General features: G+C 43.1%; 1 protein-coding gene across 3 annotated transcripts in view; it reads left to right on the forward strand.

The window, feature by feature from the left end:
- The first annotated feature begins 461 nt into the window (after positions 1-461).
- Positions 462-23,990, forward strand: part of SLC8A1 (solute carrier family 8 member A1) — a 327,815-nt gene continuing 304,286 nt past the window's right edge. For all 3 annotated transcript variants that reach the window (XM_047853023.1, XM_047853024.1, XM_047853025.1), the window contains exons 1-2: positions 462-591; positions 19,664-21,495. In XM_047853023.1, the coding sequence (XP_047708979.1) occupies positions 19,697-21,495 (1,799 nt within the window). In that variant the 5' untranslated portion in view covers positions 462-591; positions 19,664-19,696. The remainder of the gene's footprint in view (positions 592-19,663; positions 21,496-23,990) is intronic.

Consider the following 23,990-nt stretch of genomic DNA (forward strand, 5'->3'; position numbering starts at 1 on the left):
GAGGAAGGTTGAAAAGAAAAGTTGCAGCGCCCGTCTGCGCGTGTAATCCATGGGCTGGGTGCCCGAGAGAGCGCTAGCGCGCGGCCGGAACGCACTGCGGGGCCGAGGGCCGGGACCAAACCGAGAAACCTTGGCGGCGGCGGAGGCCGGGAGGGCTCCCCGCCCGCCCGGGGCGGCACCAACCCGCTGGCTCTTCCCCCGGGCGGTCCCCGAGGGCGCCGGGGCCCGGCGGGCCGCGGCGGGGCCGAGCGCGCGTGTGAGCGAGTGCGAGGCTGCGGGCGGCGGGCGGGCGAGTGTGCGCGGGAGGGAGGGAGGGAGGGGGAGCGCGCGCGCCGCCCGGGCCCCGGCCCTCCCAGCCTCCCGGCCTCCGCGCCTGCCTCCCGCCCGCGCGCACCGGCTGCCCGCAGCCGCCGCTCCCGCTCGCGCCGGCGCTGCACGGGAGCCTGCCCGCCGCCGCCCGCTTTGTGCTTCCCCCAGAAGATGGGAGCGACCTCTTCCCGGTCGGGAGCTATTTAAAAGGAGGGAGCGCGCCGCGTTGCCTGCTAGCGCCGCGGAACGGGGGAAGGATCGAGCCACACTCTCCCGAACCAGGTACGCTCTTAGGATGGGCAGCCGAAGGGATGGGGTCAGCTACCGCCAACTCTTTTCCATTTCGTGCTCCTAAGGCTACACTTCGCTCCGCTTGGGCACAGGACCGGCTGCTAAATTGTGTGTGTGTGTGTGTGTGTGTGTGTGTGTGTGTGTGCGCGCGCGTGCGTGTGCCCCTCCACGTTTTCTGGGGTGTCCGCGCTTCTCCGGGAGCGAAATTGCTCGGGCTGGTGCGTCTGGGCGTGAGTGTGCCTGCCTGCCAGCGCCGGCTGCCTGAGGAAGAAAGGGCTGCTAGGGAGGGATGCTGCACCCTGCGCGGCGCGGGGCTCGGAGGCTTCAGGGCGCGAAGAGCTAAGTCCGCCCGGAATGCTGCGCTGCTGGCATCCAGGCGTCCCCACCCACCGGGCTCTGCTCCGAGGTCATCCCTCCTCCTGGTAATCCCTGGGGTCTTCCCCCAAGGCCACACTCGCGAGTCTCTTTTCCGGCAAGCTCTAGGTGTTCCTTCACCACGGACTGCGGAGAGGAGGGAGTTGTGGCCAGGGCAGACGGAACAGGCAAGGGGGGATTGCAGCGGGGAGTGGGCTGAAGGGTCCCGGTCTCTGGACCCCGTGCAGCGGTGTGCGGTGGGGATTGGGCGCGCACAGGCATCTTTCCCCCTCGAGATTCGAAGGGAACTTTGCAGCTGCATTATCTGCCTCTGGAGCTTTGCTGGCTCTTGGGGAAATGGTCTGTGTGCTGAGATATGAGGATATCCTTCTTGGCTCCTCCTTAATGAAGAAGAGGGAGGTCTTATGGGTGGACGGTCGGCTAAAGAAACCGAATCTGCCCCGGCGATGCTTTTAAAAATACAGTATGTGTGCATCCTTGATTTTAAAAATCCACCGCCCCCCCTCCGCCCCCCCAGGATTCTGTTGACTATTTGATGAATGACTGGGGCTGGCAATTTGTATTTCCCTCTCCAGACAAAGTGGCAGTGGTTGGGTTGAAAGCAGAGTGATCAAATTTAACAAAGAATTTTTTTTTTTTTGAAGAGAGCTATAATAGTGCATGGTGTCCGCAGTCACTGGAAAGAAAGTCATGCTTTGCACTGGGTATGTTTAGCCACCCCCCCTCCCCCCCTTAGCCTGGCTCCCTGGCTGGCGCTCTTTATCTCTCCTGCTAGTCAGCCACTAGTGGTTGTGACTATAACAATACAAACTTTGTCCTGCTGGAGGTGTAAAGACTAAAAAGAGAAAAAAGGATATCAGTAGGAGGTGTAGTGGAAGAAGCTTTTTAAAAAATGACAGATGTGGTAAAGACAGTACTGGCATCCAGATCATGGAGGAGCTGCGGAGTAGGTGGAGATTCTGATCAGATCTGGTTAAAGGCATCGCTTGAGTATCTCCAAATATGAGCAATTGAACACCCACAATCCAGCATCTGTGTGAAGATTTCCTAAGGGAAATGGGGAGCAACCAGGAGGGGATTCTGCAAGTATACCTCCCACCCACGCCCCACAAAACACACACACACACACACACACACACACACACACACACACACACACGCCTGTTTTCTCTTTCTCTCTCAGAGCTACTCCTGCAGCAAGTCCAGAAAGGAGGGAGGAAAATGTGTCTAGATGTTTCATTCATTTCAGATCAGAAAACGAAACCAGAATAAGGGTGATTGCCTTTAGGTTCCTCTTTCAAATCCTGTGTTACTTGGATTTCGCTGGTATGGGTTTGCTAAACTTGCTTAATTGGGAGCTGAGGCTGGTGTGAAAGGAGGAAGGAAGGGAGAGCCAGTTCCATCTTCGGGGCCTTGTGAGTGAGAAGGTGGGGGAAGACCCACTTATTTCATCAAGAAGCAAGATGTGTTTTCTTGAGTGGTTTTCATTTTACAAATTCCACCTGCTTGAAGAATTCCATTTGATTCTAAGTGCTATTTTGCTAAGATTTCTCCCGCCTACTAAAAAAAATGAGCCCTGCTTCCCTGCCCCCCCCCAAAATAGCTGTTGTCTTGTACGAAATATGGAATGTTAATTACTGGGGGGGGGGGGATAAAGAACTGGACAGAGGTAGACCATCATTGACTGTTGAGCTGTGCAGGGGTTGCAAAGGATGTAAGTATCCACGAGAATCAGACTTCATTTACTCCGTCTTGAAAGCTTAACAGGGCTGGAAGAGGAGAGTAATGAATTAAAAGAATATGAAGGCTGTGCTTTATATCTATCTGTCTGTCGGTCTCTACGTCTATCCGTCTACTTACTTACTTGTTTGTACATCTATCTTTCTATCATTACTATTTAATGGTTTTTGCTAGATCATTTTGGATTAAGAGTAGGGGCTGGATAACCATTTTGTTGACCATAAAGGGGAAGAGAGGTGATATAGCAATAGCAGTGTTTGAACTCCAAATAAAATTACCAAAGGAAGATGAAGTATAGTCAGGACTAGTTGCAGGAATCACATTAATTGTTCTTTCAAGCTTATGATGTTTCAGAAAAAAAAAATTCCAAGAGAGCTTCAGTATTTTGTTAGCAAGCTATATTTAACATGTTTTTTATCAGACAAAAATAGACTTTTATTTATCTTGCAAAGTAAACGCATGGCTTCTTCCCTCTCAGTATTTAATCTGTTTCTTTGAAAAAAATAAATGAGGATAAAAGCTCTGCAGACCCAATGAAGTTGCATTCCTGCTTTAAAGCAAGTTAAAGCATCCATTTAGGTCATGGATGTGTTTCTCCCAAAGTAAGTGCATTTTAGGACTTTGCCATATGATTTTCATGTTGCAATTCAGTGAGAGGAGCCCTTTCTGCATGATGCCTTCAGGTAGAGGGAGCACAGCTTGGAGGTTAAGAAGCAAGCTGTCTGCCCCACCAGCATGGAAACAAACAAGATCCCTGTTGAATTAGAAATTAAATCTGGAAAAAGAAACACATGAGTAAAAGAGGATGGTACAGTACATATCTTGCATGCTTTATATTTTTTGCAGTGTGAATGAATGTTGCTTTTAACCAAAAATTGTTAAGTTGTTGCTTTACATTTGCAGAGAATTTAGGGATCAAAACGTGGCAATCTCTCTTCTTCCTGCTCCTTTCGACCCCCCCACCCCCCGCCCTTTTTTCTTGTAAGGGATAGATGTCTCTTGCCAGAACATCTTCCAGTATTGTCCATACCTTATAGTTAGACCCCTCTTCATAACCTCTACCAAATAGTCTCCCATCTGATCAAATTCTCCTGCTCCCTCTTGTGGCAAATATTCTCCCTGACTTTCCCCAGATTTCAGAATCGCAACTACCATCCCTCAAGGCCCCGTTAGCTGCCTATCACTTGGGTTCTAATCTCAATAATATTTGTGGCTGACCAAGACAGTGGGCTGCTGAACTAGGCATTTCCAGTTTTCTCTCTGAACAAAGGGAAATCTACCCCCTGGAGACATACTTGAGATTTAGTGAAAGTACATGTCAGATGCTTTCTGACCCATTGGGATGGAGTAGATTCCGGAAATGTGAGCTTTCACAGTCAGCTTTTGAGATTTTGATTTGGACTCAGAGCTAGTCCGGTGGGGCCTCATTAAATACAGTGAGATTATTTTCCGTTTTCTTTCCTTCTCTTCCAAAAGATACCTCTTTCCCTGTGTGTCTGTGTCTGTGTCTCTCCATCTCTCTCTTTCCCTGCCTCCCTCCCTTCCCAGGCTCTCATACACACACACACACACACACACACACACACACACACCCCACAAAATATATTTTATAGAACACATATTTTGCATGCTTAAACTAATCAATATTTAGGCTCTCAGTAAGGTTTGTAAATCAAACAATCCATTTTCTGAACTGGAGACTTCTAGGGCGAGCTACTCTCACTGGCACGTTTTCATCGAGAGTGGTTCAGGATACGAATGAGGAGACTGGGTGCCTTTTTCCAGTGTGTTGACTCAACTTGGAAGATGGTTGCTTGCAGCCCTTGCTGCCTCAAGTGTTTTGTGTGGGCTCTCCTGGCTGACAACTCTTATTGAACTCTAAGTGTTTTATTTCCACATCTGTGATCGTCCTTTGATCCGCCCCGCCAGGAGAGTGTAGTATGTAACGAGATAGACAAAGGTTCAAGAGAATCACATTTTCTCTTTACCTGAAACTTTGTAGCCCATTTCAGGAGGAGGGGGAGGACATATGCAAGGAGAAAAGTCCTGACTGGCAGCTCAAGTGAAGGAAATGTGTTTATGGTCAAGGGCAAGTACATTGTAGGCAGCCGCCTATAAAGTGATTGGAGGGGGCAAAACATCTTTGGGTTTGAAGCGTTTATCCATCTGTAAACATAAGATCAGAAATTCTCGCTATGGGACCTTCATTTGAATTAAGTAATTCTATCTAGTAGATCCCTAATAAAACACAAGGACATCACCCAGGAAAGATCTACCGTTAATTCTTATAAACTATTGACGTCTGTGTATTCGTTAACTTTTATTGGTTTATCAGATCAGCTGACAGAAAAGTCCTGAAGGCCTGGATCACAGGAAGGTGAAGCAGAAGTGAAAGTAGTTTGAAATTGGGTTGGTGCCCAGTTTGTGCCCTCAGAGGCTCCTTCTGGTGGGGAAGTGTGAGGGACCTGAGTGCCCTCAGAGGAAGTAGAGAGTAGCCAGACAGAGGCAAAGATATCAAAAATTTGATCCTTTCTTGAAAACTTAGCTTTTTAAATTCTTCTGAGAATGGGCACATTGTATCCCCCCGTGTGAAATGATATCCTTAAAATCTCAAATGGTTTCTACTATGTCTCATTTTAAAATATTCATACCAATAACCTACAAAATGCACATACGATACCAATTCAGACAGATGGTTTCTTGCATATATAATATAGACAGAAAAATAAATTCAAGTATTAGAATTCATCTTAATTTTTAAAAAGACAGAAAAAATAATCACTTTGTAGATGTCATTACATGTGAAGTCAGAATAATGAATAATTTCATCATTGAATCGAATGTGAGATGAAAAGTCAGACAGACGAGGGTGATTCAGCAATTTACTCCAACCCAACCATGATATTTATTGAGCACTCAGTGTATGCAATGCATTGCACTGGGCTTTTTGGAGAATGCAGATGATGAAGAGGAGTCATTTGACATTTGCTGAGTGCCCACTGCATGCCCAAGGCCAATCTAAGCACCCTGTGTATGTTTTCTCACGTAATGCTCATAAGTGCCCTGCAAGAAAGCGTCGTTCTCCCAGTTTAAAGATAAGACCCTGGCTCAGTTACATAACTTACCCAAGAGCTAGTAGGTGACAGTACCAGTTTTTGACGTTGTTCAAGAGCCCTGCTCTTTGTACCATGTTTTCTATTCTTAGGGATGTTGTGGTCGAGGGCACCTAAATGCTGGGCCAAGTGAGAACTATTGCTATGATTGTCTAATGAGCAAATTCTATAGAGTTGGAAGGAAGAAGAGAATATTGGAAAAGGCTTCATGGAAGAAGAGGCATTTTAGTTCATTTTCAAAGAGTGAAAAGGACTTCTAAAATAAAGCAAGCCTAGCTATTTTTGAAACCTGTAAACCAGTCCCCGCTAATTTATAGCAAGGACAACCCTGGGGCGATGTTCGGGCCATTTCCAGGCTTTTGAAATCAGCTGTGTGTCTAGTCAGAACCAGGCATGGAACAGGGGATCTGGAACAAATGATAGCATAGGCCACTGTATCCGTGTATTTTACAAGTAAACCCGAAATTCAGGATGAATTTCCAGCATGACCTTTAAGGAAAGAAGCTGTAACAGTTCGAGAGGTCAGACAAGGGACAGACCACCTGCCAATCTGTTCCTCCCTGAAATTTGATGGTCAGGCTTTCTGGGCCATTACAGGTGGTTTTTCTTTCTTTCTTTGGCACTGAATGGCTCTGGTGCTTTCTCCCTTGAGCTTCTTGAACTTGTCCACCTCCTCACTTCTGCTTCTCCTTAAAACATAAGGCCCAGGGCCCACTGTGGCTCTGCTCTGCTCAATGTATAGCATCCAGTCCTAACAGCAAGTTTAGAGAATCAGACTGCTTACCCTACCCGCAGACCTCAACTTCCTGCGTAGACTGGGGCAGAGTCCCCAGAGGGAGTGGCATCGGGCAGGGGCAAAAGGATAGAGTTTGGAGAGGTGCTAAGTCATATATCGAATGTCTCTCAGAAGTTCCAAGTCGCTCTTCCAAAATAATCTACCTGCCAAATGCTGGAGGATGTGAGCTCCCTAGAGCTGACATGTGTGAGTTGGGACTGGGCAGAGTTGCTGGCTCTTTTTCCCCCAGACTCCTTGCTGCCTCTCTTCTCCTGGCCATGCACCTGTCAGTGGCCCCTTTGAAGAGCTGCTCCTTATCTGTGCTCTTGCTGCTTTGAACCACAGCTAGCTCTGGAAGAAACAGCAGAGATCAAATAAGCAAATGAAACAAATAAGCAAATGAAGGCCATAGGAAAGTACATGACTTTTCAGAGTGAAGTAGGAAACAGTTGAATTCAGTAGGGCTCTGAGGTCATTTCAACAAAGTCCCATCTTCCTTTTCTTCTCTGATAATATAGAAGGCCTCCAGAAATGTATCTGTGTTTTCTGGCCTCAGGAGTGTCCGGATGTCTATTAATGATTCCCCAAGGTGGAAAGGGAACTATGACTTTTGCTTCTAGACTGAGGGTATTGACTAATAAAATGAAGGGCCCTAGAGTACTCCGACTAAAGTTCTCTGAAGTCAAGAGATATATCATGATAGTCATAATATTGATGTGTATTCAGCAAAAGGGATAGTTAGCATCACGCCAGTTTGCTTCCCTCTGCCTCATTTTCCTCATCTATTAAGTGGGAATGATAATAGTAAAAGGCCATGTGGGGTTTTCTGTGAGGAATAATACATTAATACTTGTGAAACATTTGGACTGGTTTCTGGCACGTGAGCACTCAATAAGAATTTGTTCTTATTCCTTGAGATGAATGGTGAGGCTCTGTCCCTGCCTGTATGCTTTTATATGAACAGGGTAATTATGGGAGGTCGCCATGGGAAGGAGGAAGATAAGGACACACAGAATGACATACACCAGCGGTCACAAAACTGTTTTCCAAGGGGCCACATAGTAAACATTTTTGGCTCTGTGGACCATAGGGTTGTCACAATTAGTCAACACTGCTGTTGTAGCAGGAAAGCAGCCGTTGACGATACACAAATGAATGGTCATGCTGTGTGCCACAAAACATTATTTAGTGACACTGAAATTTGAACATCATTTAATTTTCACATCAAAAAAACATTTTTTCATTGTTCCAATTATTTACGAAGGTAAAAAAAGTTAACAAAATGAGCCTTATAAAATTAGGTGACAGGCTACATTCGACCTGATGGCCATAGTTTGGCAACTCCTGACATACAGCTAGATTGTGAGAGACCCAAAGGCAATATTAGTGAGTCAGAAGAATCCTAGCATTTGGGGTTGGGATCGCGCAAAGAGAGGTGGCCTAGAGCCTAGCATCCAAGACCTCGTGGTAGAGCCTAACTCTGGCAAGTCTGAGATGTGTGGCTTTGGAACGGTCTTTTAAGTTACCATGGCCTGAGTTTTCATGTTGGGAAAAGGGAGTAGAGGCAAATTAGTTAGGCTTTCAGGGGATTTCCTAGCAATAAAAGCAGTTTTATGAAGGGAGATTGTACATTTAAGATGGATCATGGAGGGCTGGTGGAAAAGCATGAGAAGGGAAAACTGTGCACGTTTGGGTAATTTTTATTTAGTAGCTCAGTTGATTACCAGGAACAGAAATCCTGGGAAGATAGACATGTGCTGTGTTGTGAATGTTGACCACGGACACCAAAGGGAGGGATTAGGATATTGTAACTTCATATTGTTAGCAAAATTCCCCAGTTTTACAGATCAGGCCAAGAAGGGGAAAATGACTTGTCCAAGGCCACAGGACTGATCCTTGAGATCAGCAGTCATTGGCCCCCAGACTGATGACCCTTCCGTCTACCTCATTGTCCCTAGCAGAGCGATGGAAAGAAATTAATTGTGATTACATGACCGTGACCTCAGAGGGGCAAGTCTCAAAAAAATTGCAGAAGCCACTTTCAGTATTTTCTAAATGTGAAAGCATCCCCCAGCATATCTAAGAAGGTAGGTCTGTCAGTAACCAACCCCATTCCAGAGAAGGTGAACTGCAAAAAGTTTAACCCAAGACCTTGTACTCCAACAATCTTTTGCCTAGGTTCCTGCTGACTATCTTAATTTTCAGCTCACATGTTATTTCTTCAGCAAAGCCTTCCCTAGCAGGTCTGATCCTCTATGACTTACCCTTGCAAGACTGCGTGTTGCCTTTACAACATTTATCAGAGTTAACAATTGTTTCTTTTCAAACTAATTTAAAATAACATCTGTCATCTGTCTTCCCAGCTACAAAATATATTCCAGGAGGAGAGAGAGTGTATCTGTTTACCTCATGATTTTAGCCTCAGTGCCTCTCCCATTCCAGACAGGTAATAGACATTCAGAGTTTGTTGAATGAATGAGTGAATGTTCTCTCATAAGTCGTTGATACTGATGAAAATAATCCTTGCTTAAAAGGCGTAAGTTACTATCTTCACTTGCTAATTAAATGATTAAATGATTGGCATTTCTTCCTCCACTGACTTTTTTCTCAACTCTTTTCCACTGGCTCCTCTCCAATCCTGGCCTATCACAAAAAGACCATAACATAATCGTCTTGGCATGGTTACATAACATTAAAACCATAACACTTCAGCCAATATTTAAACACTTCTTCAAATATAGGTATATGGGATTGGTTTAAAGGGCATATTCACTAGATGCTTTATCTAGTGGAGAAATTGTATGTTTCATAAACTGTGCTCAGGGATTTGTGTAAAAATTTCATGTTTTCCCATAAACTACTCAATTTATTCCTCTAAATATTAGAATTTGGCTACTTCCTTTCTACCCTGCTTCCATTTAAAAAGTCTATTTGTTGTATATACATGTGCATGTAGTTTTAGAGCCATGACATTAGGTATATTGTCAGAAACTTTAGAAAACGGTAGCATAGAATATTGACGAAGGGTCACCATTACACGAGCATCTATCAACTTGAGTTTTTAAAAAGAATATTTCTTTTCCCTTCCTACTACTGCGTTTCTCAAGAACATCTTATTCTTTCAAGGACTGTGATTTGACACTATGCAGAAAAATTTAAAAGACTTACAAACTTCAAGTTGATAGGGTTCCATCTTCTGAAAAGCAATCTACTTGAAGATGAAGCTTAATGACTCAGGGAAAAAGCTGATGAAATTCACCAGCCTCTGCTCACATAACCAGCATTTTCCTTGTTAAAAAAGATTTTTTTTAAAAAAAGGCATTCCGAGTGTTCCTATCACATAGCTTGAAATTGGATTCTGTATTAAATATCCCCAGTCCCAAGAGCCAACTAGAATGCACAAAGAGACTACAAAGATTTAGCCTTGAGTTTAAGTGAACAAAGGGGGTGGTGAAAAGCCCCACAAAGACCCTATAATTTAAAGAGCACAGCCTTCCTCAGCATCTAAAGCTTCAAGTTTGGGATTTATGTTTCTGCATATTGTCTCCTCTATTCAGGAATTGTGCATGGAACCTGGATAGAAAGTCTCCAAACTCTTCCATTTATCCTGAGTCTTTGTCATGTGTTGATGTAATGTCCCAGCAGTCCTTAGCTGTTTCTATTTCAACAGGGCAGAACTAACCCTTGGCAAAATTATGAAGTAGGATAAATGATTCCCAATGCTTTAATCTGTTTTGGGAGCCCCCGTGATCTCCTGTTAGCGTCCATTCTCCTCCACTGTCTTCTCTCCTACCTCCCGACCCCCCACCCTCCAACTCACCAAGGGGCTTCATATTTCGATGCCATCTGGAGTGCCAATCTATGGGAAGAAAAGCCCTTCTGATGTATTATTTCACATCAACACCTTGCTGCTATTGCAAGAAACACTAATTGTAGTTTTTCAGTACTAGTCTCTGTCCAGTACTTTGTCTAAGTGCTCTGCTCTGCAGTCTGTGTTTGCTGAAGATACCCCATGCCAGTTCTACTGTCTACCCAGTTCTTCCCTTTAATCCAATGCCGCTGAGGGGTGTTGCCAAGACTGCCCATATCAAATCAGCTGGGGTGCTTATTAAAGTTCGAATTTGGGTTTCCTCTTCAGAGATACTGTACATCGGATGCTTTTGTCATCCTTCCAATCCTGTCCTTTAAAAAAATTTTTTTGGGGGGCGCCTGGGTGGCTCAGTCAGTTAAACGTCCGACTTCGGCTCAGGTCATGATCTCACGGTCCGTGAGTTCAAGCCCCACGTCGGGCTCTGTGCTGACAGCTCAGAGCCTGGAGCCTGCTTCAGATTCTGTGTCTCCCTCTCTCTCTCTGACCCTCCCCTGTTCATGCTCTCTCTCTGTCTCAAAAAATAAACATTAAAAAAAAATTAAAAAAAATTTTTTTACATTTATTCATTTTTGAGAGACAGAGAGAGACAGAGCAAGAGCAAGGGAGGGGCAGAGAGAGAGAGGGAGGCACAGAATCTGAAGCAGGCTCCAGGCTCTGAGCTGTCAGCACAGAGCCCGATGAGGGGCTTGAACCCATGACCTGTGAGATCATGACCTGCCTGAGCCGAAGCCGGATGCTTAACCGACTGAGCCATCCAAGTGCCCCTCGATCCTCTCCTTTTATGGAGTCTTCCATATCCTTCCTAGTATTCGTGGTAATTCGAGTAACTAACTATTTGAGTTGCTTGAAGATGGTGAGTTCATCAGGTGCAGGTGCAATCATCTTTGTAATCCCTGTAGTGTTTGGTTTCGTGCTTTGCACATAGACACCACTCAATAAGTGCTTGATGAATAAATGACTGGTCCACTGTCTAGAGCCAGAAATATACCGAGGGCTGTACTTCACTCAGAAAACCCAAATTTCTTAAGATGAAATGTCAACAAGCTCGTGTGGAAAATATTTTTAGGTAGGAAATCTTTTTTGGTGACCTAGATATAAACGCATGCATATGACCTCATTTTTGGTTCCCAGTATGTAAGGTCAGACCTCAAAGAAGGGCTTCTCTTTCTCTTCAGGGTGGATGCCGAACAAATTATTACCTGAAATAGCTATTATTGTCCATAACGAGGCCCCTGAAAGAGTCACAGAGCACAGATGAGGTGTTCCAAGGCCCTGCCTCGAGGAGTTCACTATGCTTAAAAACCCTGGGTTGTAGAGATGTAGGCTGGGAAGTCTGAGGTTTCTAGAACCCTGGTTGTATTAACCCAAGAGCTCAAGTGCATTAACTTGGTAATGAGGTGATCCACTTTGAGTGTGTCAAGGTGTATCCATGATCTCACGGTCTGAATGCCTGGAAAGTGTCTCCTTTTCTGTGATTCTCTAGTAACAAAAGGGTTCTGTTCCAGAAGGGGGACCTACACTTTGGCTTTTATAATATCCCACCAGAATATGAGTTTCTTGGGGGATATTATCTTATTCATCTTATTTTGTTTTGTTTTATTTTATTTTATTTTATTTTATTTTATTTTATTTTATTTTATTTTATTTTATAGAGAGAGTGCATGAGCTGGAGAGGAGTAGAGAGAGAGAGAGAGAGATAAGAGAGAGAGAGAATCCTAAGCAGGCTCCACACTCAACATGGAGCCCCATGCAGGGCTTGATCCTATGACCCTGGGATCATGACCTGAGCTGAAATCAAGAGTTTGACGCTCAACTGACTGAGCTACCCAGGCACCCCTCTAATTCATCCTTTTTAATACAGTATCTGGCGTATGTGAGTGGCTAAGAGAAGCTTGGCAGACAAAACCATGAATGAATGTATTTTCCTGTTTTGTTGGATTACTTACTTGTTTAAAAATTAAAAAAAAAAATTCATGACCCTAAGATAGCAAATTTGTGAGCTGCACTGAAATTCTGGAAAAAATATTGACTTATTGTTCCTAGAGCAAAGTATTAACATGTCATGCTAAAATTTGGTATCGTTTTCCCTACCCCACCCATCTTTTATTTTAGTTTTGCATGCTCCCTGCTAGGATTTCTTTCTCTATTTTCTTTTCTCCGGACCAAAGGGAAAATCCTTGAGATTATTGCATGATTTTGGAGTGATTTCAGACCTCAGATTTTAGCTGATGATCCCCCACATGGATCATCTTTCCCTCACTATGTGATGAATAGGAGTGCTTATAAAATGCTTACTCAGGGGGCGAGGAGGCATGAGACAGGAGAGAGGGCCATGAAAGCTCTTGATAAGATAGTATAAACGATAGACATTTATTTAGGGGGAAAGGAGGGTGGCATGGAAAGGTATTTTGCACGAAACACCAAAGCAGGGGGCTCTTTTTTACCAAATAACAGAATCGTTCACACAGGAAGTGGAAACAAAAACATGCTGCCATTTTGGAAAGCATGATGGTGTAATTAATGCAAAGTGCCTGGATTAAACTCCTAGTAGTTGTACTTAGGTTTGTATGACTTCAACCGGCTTACTTTTATGAACCATTTATTTTTCTCATTGGTAAAATTAGAAGGATAGTATCTCCTTGCGATGTTGTCAGAAACCTCGGGGACAGTGAATCCAAAGCAGTCAGTAAAGCCTCTGGAACAAAGCAAGTGCTTAGTCAATGGTTGCAGTCATTATTGTCATAAATACCCTCACGGGGGGCCTTCCTCTGCCCTTGGCACTGGCAGAATGAATCTGAGGACAGTCCTGGTCCAAGATTAGCCGAGCAGGTTCCCTTTTTTATTGAAAGACTCTTGTCCAGCTTTCTTTCTCTTATTCCTATTTCCACGCCAGTATGTAGAGTTAATATATTTAAATGTATACTCTTGATGTGCTGATGTGCTTTCCCTTTTATGGGACCTCCCTGATGGAGGTCATTTTTGGTTGGTGTTTGACCAGATGTCTGTTTATTTTACTGCAAGGAGAAGATAGGCTTTGTTGGGGATATTCAAAATATCAGGATGAACTTGGCATTCCAAAAGAAATCAGCAAGCCAGAGCTCACGCAGGAGGACCCACCTCCAGGACCTGGGGAAACTGGCAAAGCCCCAGCTCCTCTTTTTATGCCGGAGGTCAGTTTTTCCAGGGTGAGGTTCTCTGTCCGTGAACCTGAATCCCCTTTCCTCTCCTCCACCTAATGCTGACATTGGCTTTTCAGTGTGATACCGGCCTCTACTCAGTTTAGGGGCACCTACTTCACACAGGGCACAGTTTTAAAATCAGATGCCTAGTCCCAGCTCTCAGGTTCTGATTCACCTTCAGAGATTTGGTGAAATCAGCACATGACTTTCTGAGAATTATTGTATTCACTCAATAAGCAGGTGCTGTGTATCTTTCATGTGCCAGATTCTGCTCCAGGAACTGGGGCTCCGTTGATGAACAAAAGAGACAAACATCTTCACCTGTAACAAAGTTTACATCTATCAGAGAGAGAAAGGCAACAAAAAGAACCCTTAAATAAATTATATTAGCACATAAAGAGTAATAAGTCCTACATAGGAAAACAAAGTAGGGAGTATATCTCATGACTTTCCAATAACTTCTTCATTATTTTAAATCCTAAATTCATCTGTATTTTTTTGGCCACATTGCCTGACCACTACCCCAGTTGCTTCCTTTGATGAATGAGCTGGGTGTTTTCTGACACGGGACAGGATCCTGACTGCAGTCTAGTACGTTCAGCCAGAGGGCGGGAGCCCTTTTTATGACCTCTCACTGCCTGTACTCTGGAGGACCTGTCCCAAAGTATTAAACAACAAAGAGGAAATTCTCTTTGAGAAAAAAAAAAAGATAATAGCGGAGAGTCGTTGTGGAAACAGAGATCCTTCCTAACATGTGGTCACGGTCTGTTAGCCTGAGGTTGGGTGCCAGAACAGTAATTTGCACCCTAGATGGCCAGTTAGATAAGGAAGATCATCCTCTGGCATCATCCCTTTGTCTAAAAGTGTTTGCAAGTGCTTGTCTCAATAGTGGGTAAAAACGTATGGTTGCTTTAATGTTGCCTTAGAAACAGATTAATTGCTTAGCTTTGATGCATTCACTCAGCACGAATTACATAGAAAGGAATTCTAGGTCCTGATGAGGGAGTCAAGGAGTTCCTTTGAATAACCCAAGCTGCCAGTCAATAGAATGAGATTAGGCTGCCTTGTGCACTGGACTGGTGGGGGTGCCAAAGGTGTTTCTTCTCTCTGAGTCGGGTCCTCTCTGGTAGTCAAACCTGGCTACAGACCCCCACAGGGAACCCCTTACACTGATTATTCCTCAGGCCTCTGCAGTGGGGGGCTCTTCCCCACTCTTTACCAAGGAAATCTGTCTTGGTAAACATCTGTCTTACAGGTGCATGTTCCATTCCTATGACCTCGCCACCTTCAACACTGGTGTCTGGGCCTTTTCACTAACCTTCATCACTGCCATTCACATCTGTAGATGTGGCATTGTTAGTTTTCCTTTAAAATAAATAGTGAGCAGAAGACGATCTAGGTATTCTTGACTTTGTGCCGAAGGCTCATTTAGATGATGTAATGGATATTCCTAAGCAAGAATCAGCCTTTGATGTAAGAGTTGATTTGAAACCACTGTGAAAAATAGCCTCCCCCTTGTTACAGAGTTCAGTAGACCAGGGCAGAATATAAGAAAGCTGGGCAACAGAATGACATATCAACAGCCTCTATTCCCTGGTTAATTTTTATGGAAATAGGTATTTAAGGAGACGGGGGAAGGGTCAGGTAGTTCTGCTTGAATCTGATGACAGAGGAAATACCCTGAAACAAAAGAATGAAGAAGGAACTCTTATTTAGATAACATCTGCCCCACATCCTCCAAAGCATTTGGATTTGGTAATTAATTTAGTAAAGAAAGAAACTGAGGTCCAGAGAGTTCTTTCCAGTCGCTCCATTGCCAAAAATCTGTATCAGGGTTTTGTGTCCACTGATTTCACAGATTACAATACTACCACCTTTTGAAGATAATTGTGATGTTTTGAAGTTAACCTCAGAAACCCCCTTCCTTTTTATCTGATAGGAATTTTTACTGATGCATCCGCCCTTAGACATCTGTACCCTTTTGGCTAAGAACATGCTGTGAGATGTGGGTTGGGCAGGACTTTTTTTTTTTTTGGCTGACCTAAGGGATTGCCCTGAGAGTGTGTGCAGGAAGAGGTGGCCAGGTAATTGGTAAAAAACAAGCAAATTTAGGGCAATTGTGTCTAGGAACATGCCAGCCTGTACATTACACCACAGCTCTCAATGTTTGTCTGTTTGAGTCCCTAATCTACAAGATCAAAGTGAGGCTGTTGGAAACCTTCCATGGGGCTTTGCTACTGAGGCCCTCCTAACCCTTCATGGAAGCCAGGAGGTTTTCCAATGGGCCAGTCCAAGTCCAGATCCAATAGCTCTCTAAGATTACTTCACACACTATCAGGGATGCTGTTATGGAACAGTTAATGATACCAGTCTCAGAGACAGACCAGGGTTTGAATCTTCATTTGGGAGTTTACTATCTTTATGACTTCCACCAAGTACTTAACCTGTCTGTGCCTCAGTGAAGCCCGTCTCCAAAGTGGGCTAATAATATCTACTGCATAGGGTGATTGTAAGGGCACTGAGCATTACATAACTCCAGGCAGTGCTATTCTCATGGACTGTAATGTAAATGGCAACACTAGGAGTTGTGTAAAATAGCAATGCTCGTTATTGTAAGTATTAGATATAAGAATACATATAAAGAATTTAGCATAGAGTCTGTTGTAGTGTTTGTAAATAGAACCTCCTGTTAATCTCTCAGGCAATTGGCCATGATTTGCTGTTGTGCTGTTTTGACATTTACTTCTAAGAAAGAAAATAGTTGGGGGCACAGAACACACAGTCTTCGAAGAGCTGGAGGTAATAACGCATGGTCATGGTCAGGGGATGGAAAGAATTTCCATATTCTAGAACTCAGAGGCTAGATACTAAAAGGTCTGAACAGCTTGTTGAGGGGATTGGGTTTTGTTTTCAGGGCAATAGGCAACCAAAGAAGAGTTTTAAGGGGAGTGAGAGAATCAGAGCTGTACTTTAGAAAGCTCATTTTGGCTGAAATGTGAAAATGGAATGATGAGATTTGGCAGGGATTTGAAGCAAGTGGTGAATTATATCAGTCCTGGAGACAGTCACAGGTAGGAATCTCCGTTCTGGGTTTCCTCTCTCCATTCCATACTACACTCTGTGAGCAAATACTTAACCTTTCTGATCTTCACAGGTTCCCAAGACGTTTTAAGTTGTAAATTTTCCAAAGGTTTTAAACTAGAAATCTTGATTGTATCCTTTTTTATACCTGCCAGATCATTTATAACTCAGGGTGTTTTTTTTAGGTTTTATCTATCTATCTATCTATCTATCTATCTATCTATCTGTCAGTGCAGATCCAGATGTGGGGCTGGAACTCATGAACTGTGAGATCATGACCTGAGCCAAAACCAAGGGTCAGGAGCTTAACCAACTGAGCCACTCAAGTGCCCCCAGATTTTTAAATAAAAGGCAAAACCTGGTCTCCTTGTTTCTTGCCTGTCCCTATAACTGTATTCTTCAGGGAACAAGCAGAAAGATCTTTGTAATAGGAAAATCAGCTGATCTCACGCTTCTGATCAGAACCTCCCCATGATTTCCATCTCTTTCACGATCAAAGCCAGTGCTTTAAGATGGACTCCATTCCTTTCCTGATCCATTCCCACTATGTCCCCAGCTTCTGAGCCCTGTTCCCCTTGCTCATGCCCTCTTGTCACACTGGTTCCTCTATGGCTCCTAGATCACGCAAAGAAAAGTCCCAACAGGGTCTTGGCACTTACTTGGAATTCTCCTCCTGTAGATATCCACAGGGCTGGGTCCCTTACTTCCTTCAGGACTTAGCTCCAATGTTATCTCATCAGGGATGCCTTTCCTAACGATCCAATATAAAATCATGTATGCTATGTACACACACTCACATATACACTCACACACGCTCTCACACACATGGACTCCCTGTCCTACTTATATTGCTTTCTGCCCCCACCTCTCCAGCACTTTTTAGCATCTGACATGTATTTATTTGTTTCCTCCCTGATAGAACATAAGGTCTTCAAGGACAGAGACTTTGTATTTTTTTTTTGCTTTTAATTCATTGATGAATTCTTAGGACCTAGGAGAGAGCCCCGCAGGTCATTCTAAAACATGTAGTAGGTGGCACATAAATATTTGTGGAATAAATGGCTGCATAAGGGAATTTAAATTAGATCTCCCACTACTCTTGCAGGTTGCTTCAATGTCTCCCTGTTTTAAGTGGCGATCCCACAACCTACCCAAGCCCTATAATGACCGAACAAGTAGAATCACGGACCATGAATCTTGCATATTTTAAAAATATGCTTTTTTCTCTTTTTTCAGCCTTTTATGTAGAATGTAATTCTGCTACCACGACCCTCTGCTGTGTCTTTAGTTTGGGGAAAATGTCAAAGCTTATCTCCCAATAGCGATGAGCTAAAAGGGGCTTTTCGGCAACGGTGGGCTCTCTGAGGGTCTGCCAGAATGTGCCGGGCCAGGGGGTTTCTCCTGGGCCACGGCGAATTTCCACTATATGCCATCAGTAGCAAACATGGGCCAGAGAATGTAGATGAATGTGTGGGAGGCTCTTAGACTGCCCCAGGCTCTGAAAAGCTCCAGTCTAGCTCCACTTTTAAGTTTTTATCAGGCCACAAGGTGATGTTCTGACTCAGAACCCCTTCTTACCAACACTGTATCTGATGTCATAACTGGCCTTCCAGACCAGAGTTACCCTGACTTGGACCAGACCTTCCTCTATGTCAGCACCTAACCAAGCCTTAGAGGCAGAGGTGATATATGGTCCAAGTGGAGTTTTGCCTGAGCTGGTGGGTGAGGTTAATGCCATGGTTTTCAGTCCACAACTTTGCTTTGTTTACCAAGCTTTATGTGGCTCAGTGACTCTGCTGCTAGATCCCTAATTACTTACAGCCCTTCATCATGTATATATTTTGTGGTCACTGTTGTTCTGCCACATGAGCTAATTTAGATGGAATTATTGCTCCTGGATTTTTTGGTCACTTGAACCCTGTGCAGAACCAATATATGTTTTCGAATGACCATGGAAAAGGATGACATCAACACCGAGAAGGAACAGTTTATGGCTAGGAAAAGCTGATTTCACAGCCTGTCAGACAAGAGCCTTAACACACGACTAGACCCAGGCCTGGTTATCTCCCTTTCCTGCTGTGGACAGCCTGCAGATTCTAAAGCAAGATCTGTACCCAGATTCGAAGAGCTGTGCTTCAAGAACCAGATGCCCAACTGCTAACATATCCGGGGAACTGGGCTTGCTGAAAATTAGGAGGAAATGTACTCTCCTCAAAATATGTTTTTAAAAACTATACTTAATGTGCAGAAATACTGCATTACAGCAGAATATTTTTCCTCTCAAATACAAACACCATTGACTTTGTGGGAAACCTTGAAGATACCCCTGTGTTTCCAAGTAAGCTTGGAGCCAGCCATAGGACATGATTTCATAAAATGCAGTGTAAGGTGTGCTCCAGAATTTAAGATCATTGAGAGGCCTGTGTTGGTAAAGTTTTTAGAGTCTGAACATTAAAACAGCAGTCTTAATAAGGTGATTTTGGCAATGAAACCATTTCTGGAAGGTGATTATAGTAACCAAAATTTAAAAGAAAACCTGCATTAGCAACAAGGAGAAAATTATTCAGTGCTTCAGAAGTCTTCCCCTGCCCCTGCCCCTTATTGGCTGCTAGTATGCCTAACTATGTATTCAACAAGGCAAACCTATAATTCAACTTTTCACTTCCAGGAAGTGCATTGTATACATTGCTCCGGGAATGGAGGCTTCATGTAGAAAAACAGAGAGATTGAGTTGTGAGTTTTACAAAGGATTGCTTAATCAATGATGGATACTTTGAATAATGATTCACCATGGATGTTATGGTAGCCAAAAATAAACAAATCATTGGTAAAAGTAATAAAAGTAAGTAATTAGTCATGCTTTGGATCTGGCTCTGATGGTGTGATTTTTTTTCCCCCTACCCTCCCTCCATCTTATTTTTACTGGTAGGTTGGGACAGTTGGAAGTCTACCATTGTACAACATGCTGCGATTAAGACTCTCACCTACATTTTCAGTGGGATTTCATCTGTTAGCCTTCGTGGCTCTCTTATTTTCCCATGTGGACCTTATAAGTGCTGACACAGAAATGGAAGGAGAAGGCAATGAAACTGGCGAGTGTACCGGCTCATATTACTGTAAGAAGGGGGTGATTTTACCCATTTGGGAGCCCCAAGACCCTTCCTTTGGAGACAAAATTGCTAGAGCTACCGTGTATTTCGTGGCCATGGTCTACATGTTTCTTGGAGTCTCTATCATTGCCGACCGGTTCATGTCTTCTATAGAAGTCATCACGTCTCAAGAAAAAGAAATAACCATAAAGAAACCCAATGGAGAGACTACCAAGACCACTGTGAGGATCTGGAATGAGACCGTTTCGAACCTGACCTTGATGGCCCTGGGATCTTCTGCTCCAGAGATTCTCCTTTCGGTAATTGAAGTGTGTGGCCATAACTTCACTGCGGGAGACCTAGGTCCCAGCACCATCGTGGGAAGTGCTGCGTTCAATATGTTCATCATTATCGCGCTTTGTGTTTACGTGGTCCCAGATGGAGAGACGAGGAAGATTAAGCATTTGCGTGTGTTCTTTGTGACAGCAGCCTGGAGCATCTTTGCCTATACTTGGCTTTACATTATTTTGTCTGTCATCTCTCCTGGGGTCGTGGAGGTGTGGGAAGGTTTGCTTACTTTCTTCTTCTTTCCCATCTGTGTTGTGTTCGCTTGGGTAGCAGATAGGAGGCTTCTGTTTTACAAGTATGTCTACAAGAGGTATCGGGCTGGCAAGCAGAGGGGAATGATTATTGAACATGAAGGAGACAGGCCATCTTCCAAGACTGAAATCGAAATGGATGGGAAAGTGGTCAATTCCCACGTTGACAATTTCTTAGATGGTGCCCTGGTTCTGGAGGTTGACGAGAGGGACCAAGATGATGAAGAGGCCAGGCGAGAAATGGCTAGGATTCTGAAGGAGCTCAAGCAGAAACATCCGGAGAAAGAAATAGAGCAATTAATAGAATTAGCTAACTACCAAGTCCTAAGTCAGCAGCAAAAAAGTCGAGCATTTTACCGCATCCAAGCTACTCGCCTGATGACTGGAGCTGGCAACATTTTAAAGAGGCATGCAGCTGACCAGGCAAGGAAGGCAGTCAGCATGCATGAGGTCAACACTGAAGTGGCTGAAAATGACCCTGTTAGTAAGATCTTCTTTGAACAAGGGACATACCAGTGTCTGGAGAACTGTGGTACTGTAGCCCTGACCATTCTCCGCAGAGGTGGTGATTTGACCAACACTGTGTTTGTTGACTTCAGAACAGAAGATGGCACAGCCAATGCTGGGTCTGATTATGAATTTACTGAAGGAACTGTAGTCTTTAAGCCTGGTGAGACCCAGAAGGAAATCAGAGTTGGCATCATTGATGACGATATCTTTGAGGAGGATGAAAATTTCCTTGTGCATCTGAGCAATGTTAAAGTATCTTCCGAAGCCTCAGAAGATGGCATCCTGGAAGCCAATCATGTTTCTACACTCGCTTGCCTTGGCTCTCCCTCCACTGCCACTGTGACTATCTTTGATGATGACCATGCCGGCATCTTTACTTTTGAGGAACCTGTGACTCATGTGAGCGAGAGCATTGGCATTATGGAGGTGAAGGTATTGAGAACATCTGGAGCTCGAGGAAATGTTATCGTTCCCTATAAAACCATCGAAGGGACTGCCAGAGGTGGTGGGGAGGACTTTGAGGACACTTGCGGAGAGCTCGAGTTCCAGAACGACGAAATTGTGTAAGTTCTTTTTTTTATACATCTGTGTGGGGTTGAGTGCATTTGTGAATGGGAGAGCGTATGCATTTTTTTTTTTTAATGAAAAGGCATACAGGGAATGGAATATTTACTGTAAAGGCCCCTTAAAAAATACCAGTGCTCCCTCATGTGCCACTTATCAATATGGTATACAGAGATCTTGATTTGGTTTTATTTTTTTTGTACTTTTGCATACTTTAATTATACATACATTATAATTTATTACATATTACATATTATAATTTTGCATATATTATAGAGGTTATGATAGAATGAGTTTTGTGACACAGTTTATCAAACTACTTACGATGGGTTGAAAATGTGCATTCTGTTTTCAATCACATGATATACATACAAAAAAAAGGAGATATTTATTTACTTATTTGTTGAAAGTGAATATTTAAACCCTCACGTTAGGTCCCTGTACTGAGTACAAATTGGGAAAGCCCAAAAAGGAAACACCTTTGAAAAGAATTTCCTGGCTACCAGGGCTTGACTGGAACATTTTTTTGCTGCTTGTATCTGATACTGTGTTTTTGTGACAATATAAGATAATGTTTCTGCTTCCATGCTAATGCTTAATTATGACTTCATGACCAGTTCTGCTTTTTTTAGTTTTATGCCAACGTGGGAAAAGTCATATAGCTTTTATTTAGTTCTAGTCTGATTTTACTTTCCATGATTAAGTGAACCCTTTTACCCTACTGATAATAGTGACAGAGAGAGAATAAGGTTCTGTTCAAGCATCCTCTATGACAAGGAACAGGTTAGGGAAAAGGATTGGGAACAATTTACTCTTCCTATTGACACTTTACAGTGACACTTGCCAATGTTGTCACACTGAGAGCCTGGTTGTGCAATGATTCTTCCATTGACAGCTGCTATTTAGAGCTATTTCTCCTTCCTTACCTAGGAGGGGGCATTGCACTCACCAAATGCAAAGCAGAAAGTTTGAGTCAATGAGCAATGTCCAAACTGGAAGGAAGGAAGGAAGGAAGGAAGGAAGGAAGGAAGGAAGGGAGGAAACTATAATATCTGCAGGACAACAAAGGGTATTAAAATGAATGATTATGTTGGTTGAATTTCCAGGAAAAAATACGGAATACAATTTGTTCTAAAAATGGTTAACTCTTGTGTAAATGTTATGTGATATGTCAAATGCCAAGTATGTTCTCTCCAAAACTACATTCTCCTGCTAAAAGTGTAGAGTGAGGGTGAGGGGGCAGGGGAAGATGGGCAGAGGGAACCAGATATTCCTGAAGATGCCTTCCAATGTCTTTACATCTCTTTGATGTTATATTATAAAGATGGACAGTTACCGAGTGTGGTTATCATGATGGAATCAAGCAAAGCAGAGATTATGATATCCATCTTCAGATGTGTGTGTGTGTGTGGGTAACTTCGGATGAATATTTATTTTATGTTGGTTCTCATATTGCTAATACTCCCCTTATTGGGATGTGTTTTGTTGGGACATGTATTTTACTGAAAGATAGTAATATAGAAGCAAATGAATACCTTGCATACTTAAGGAAGGATTTTCCCAGAGGCCTTGCATTGAATGTGATCCTGCCCACATTAGCTCATAAACTTTATTCCTTTGGTAGGAATTTTTTCTCATTATATTTTTTAATCATTTCAGTTATTGAACCCTCTTGTATTAGATAGCACTTGTGATCTATATAAAAGTATATTACATGTCACTAAAGTAATATTGAATATTATGAAGTGAACTCACAAGGTAGCCCTTAAATATGACCAAATGGGTGTTTTGTTTTGTTTTGTTTTGTTTATTCATTTTACTTAGGATGTTTTCTCCTGGAAATGTCTTGACTTTGTTAATAATGGATCTGTACTTCTTTATTTGAGAGGCGGTCTTTCCTTCTCTATTCTGCCGTTCAGGACTTTTACCAAACCATAAACCTCCTTTTGGGCACAGTGTAGAAGAGGAAGAAGAAGGGAAAACAAACAAACAAATAAACAAAAAACAACTGACATTGATTTGATGGAATAGCTTATTCTGCCAAGCTCCATTTAAAACATTTGCCCTATGCTATTAAATTGATTTAATTCTTGCTAAGGAAGGAATATTGCCAAATTCCAGCTTTAGAAATTTAGATATCTTGTGAAAATTGGTAAGAACGGGTACAATTATTGGCATACTACCTCTGTGTATGTATTCTTTGGAGTATTCTAGATCAATCACTAGTTCCTAGTTTAATAAAACTCTTACTATATTTTAGTCACTAAGTTGAAATACGAAATTTTAGAAATGGCAAACATTTTATTTATCAGTAGAATAAAATTATGGTCCTCAATTTTTTTCTTTTTTCTAGAATTTTAATTTTAAAGGGTCTTCATCCTGACATTATGGAGTTATTACTGACAAGCTTTGTAGATGCTTTTAATATATCTCTTGCTTAAATAGATTTGTTTAGGTGACTGGGGCTTAGCCTTCAGCTAGGCACCAAGGATTT

The sequence above is a fragment of the Prionailurus viverrinus genome, chromosome A3, assembly GCF_022837055.1.
Source record: "Prionailurus viverrinus isolate Anna chromosome A3, UM_Priviv_1.0, whole genome shotgun sequence".
Classification (NCBI taxonomy): domain Eukaryota; kingdom Metazoa; phylum Chordata; class Mammalia; order Carnivora; family Felidae; genus Prionailurus; species Prionailurus viverrinus.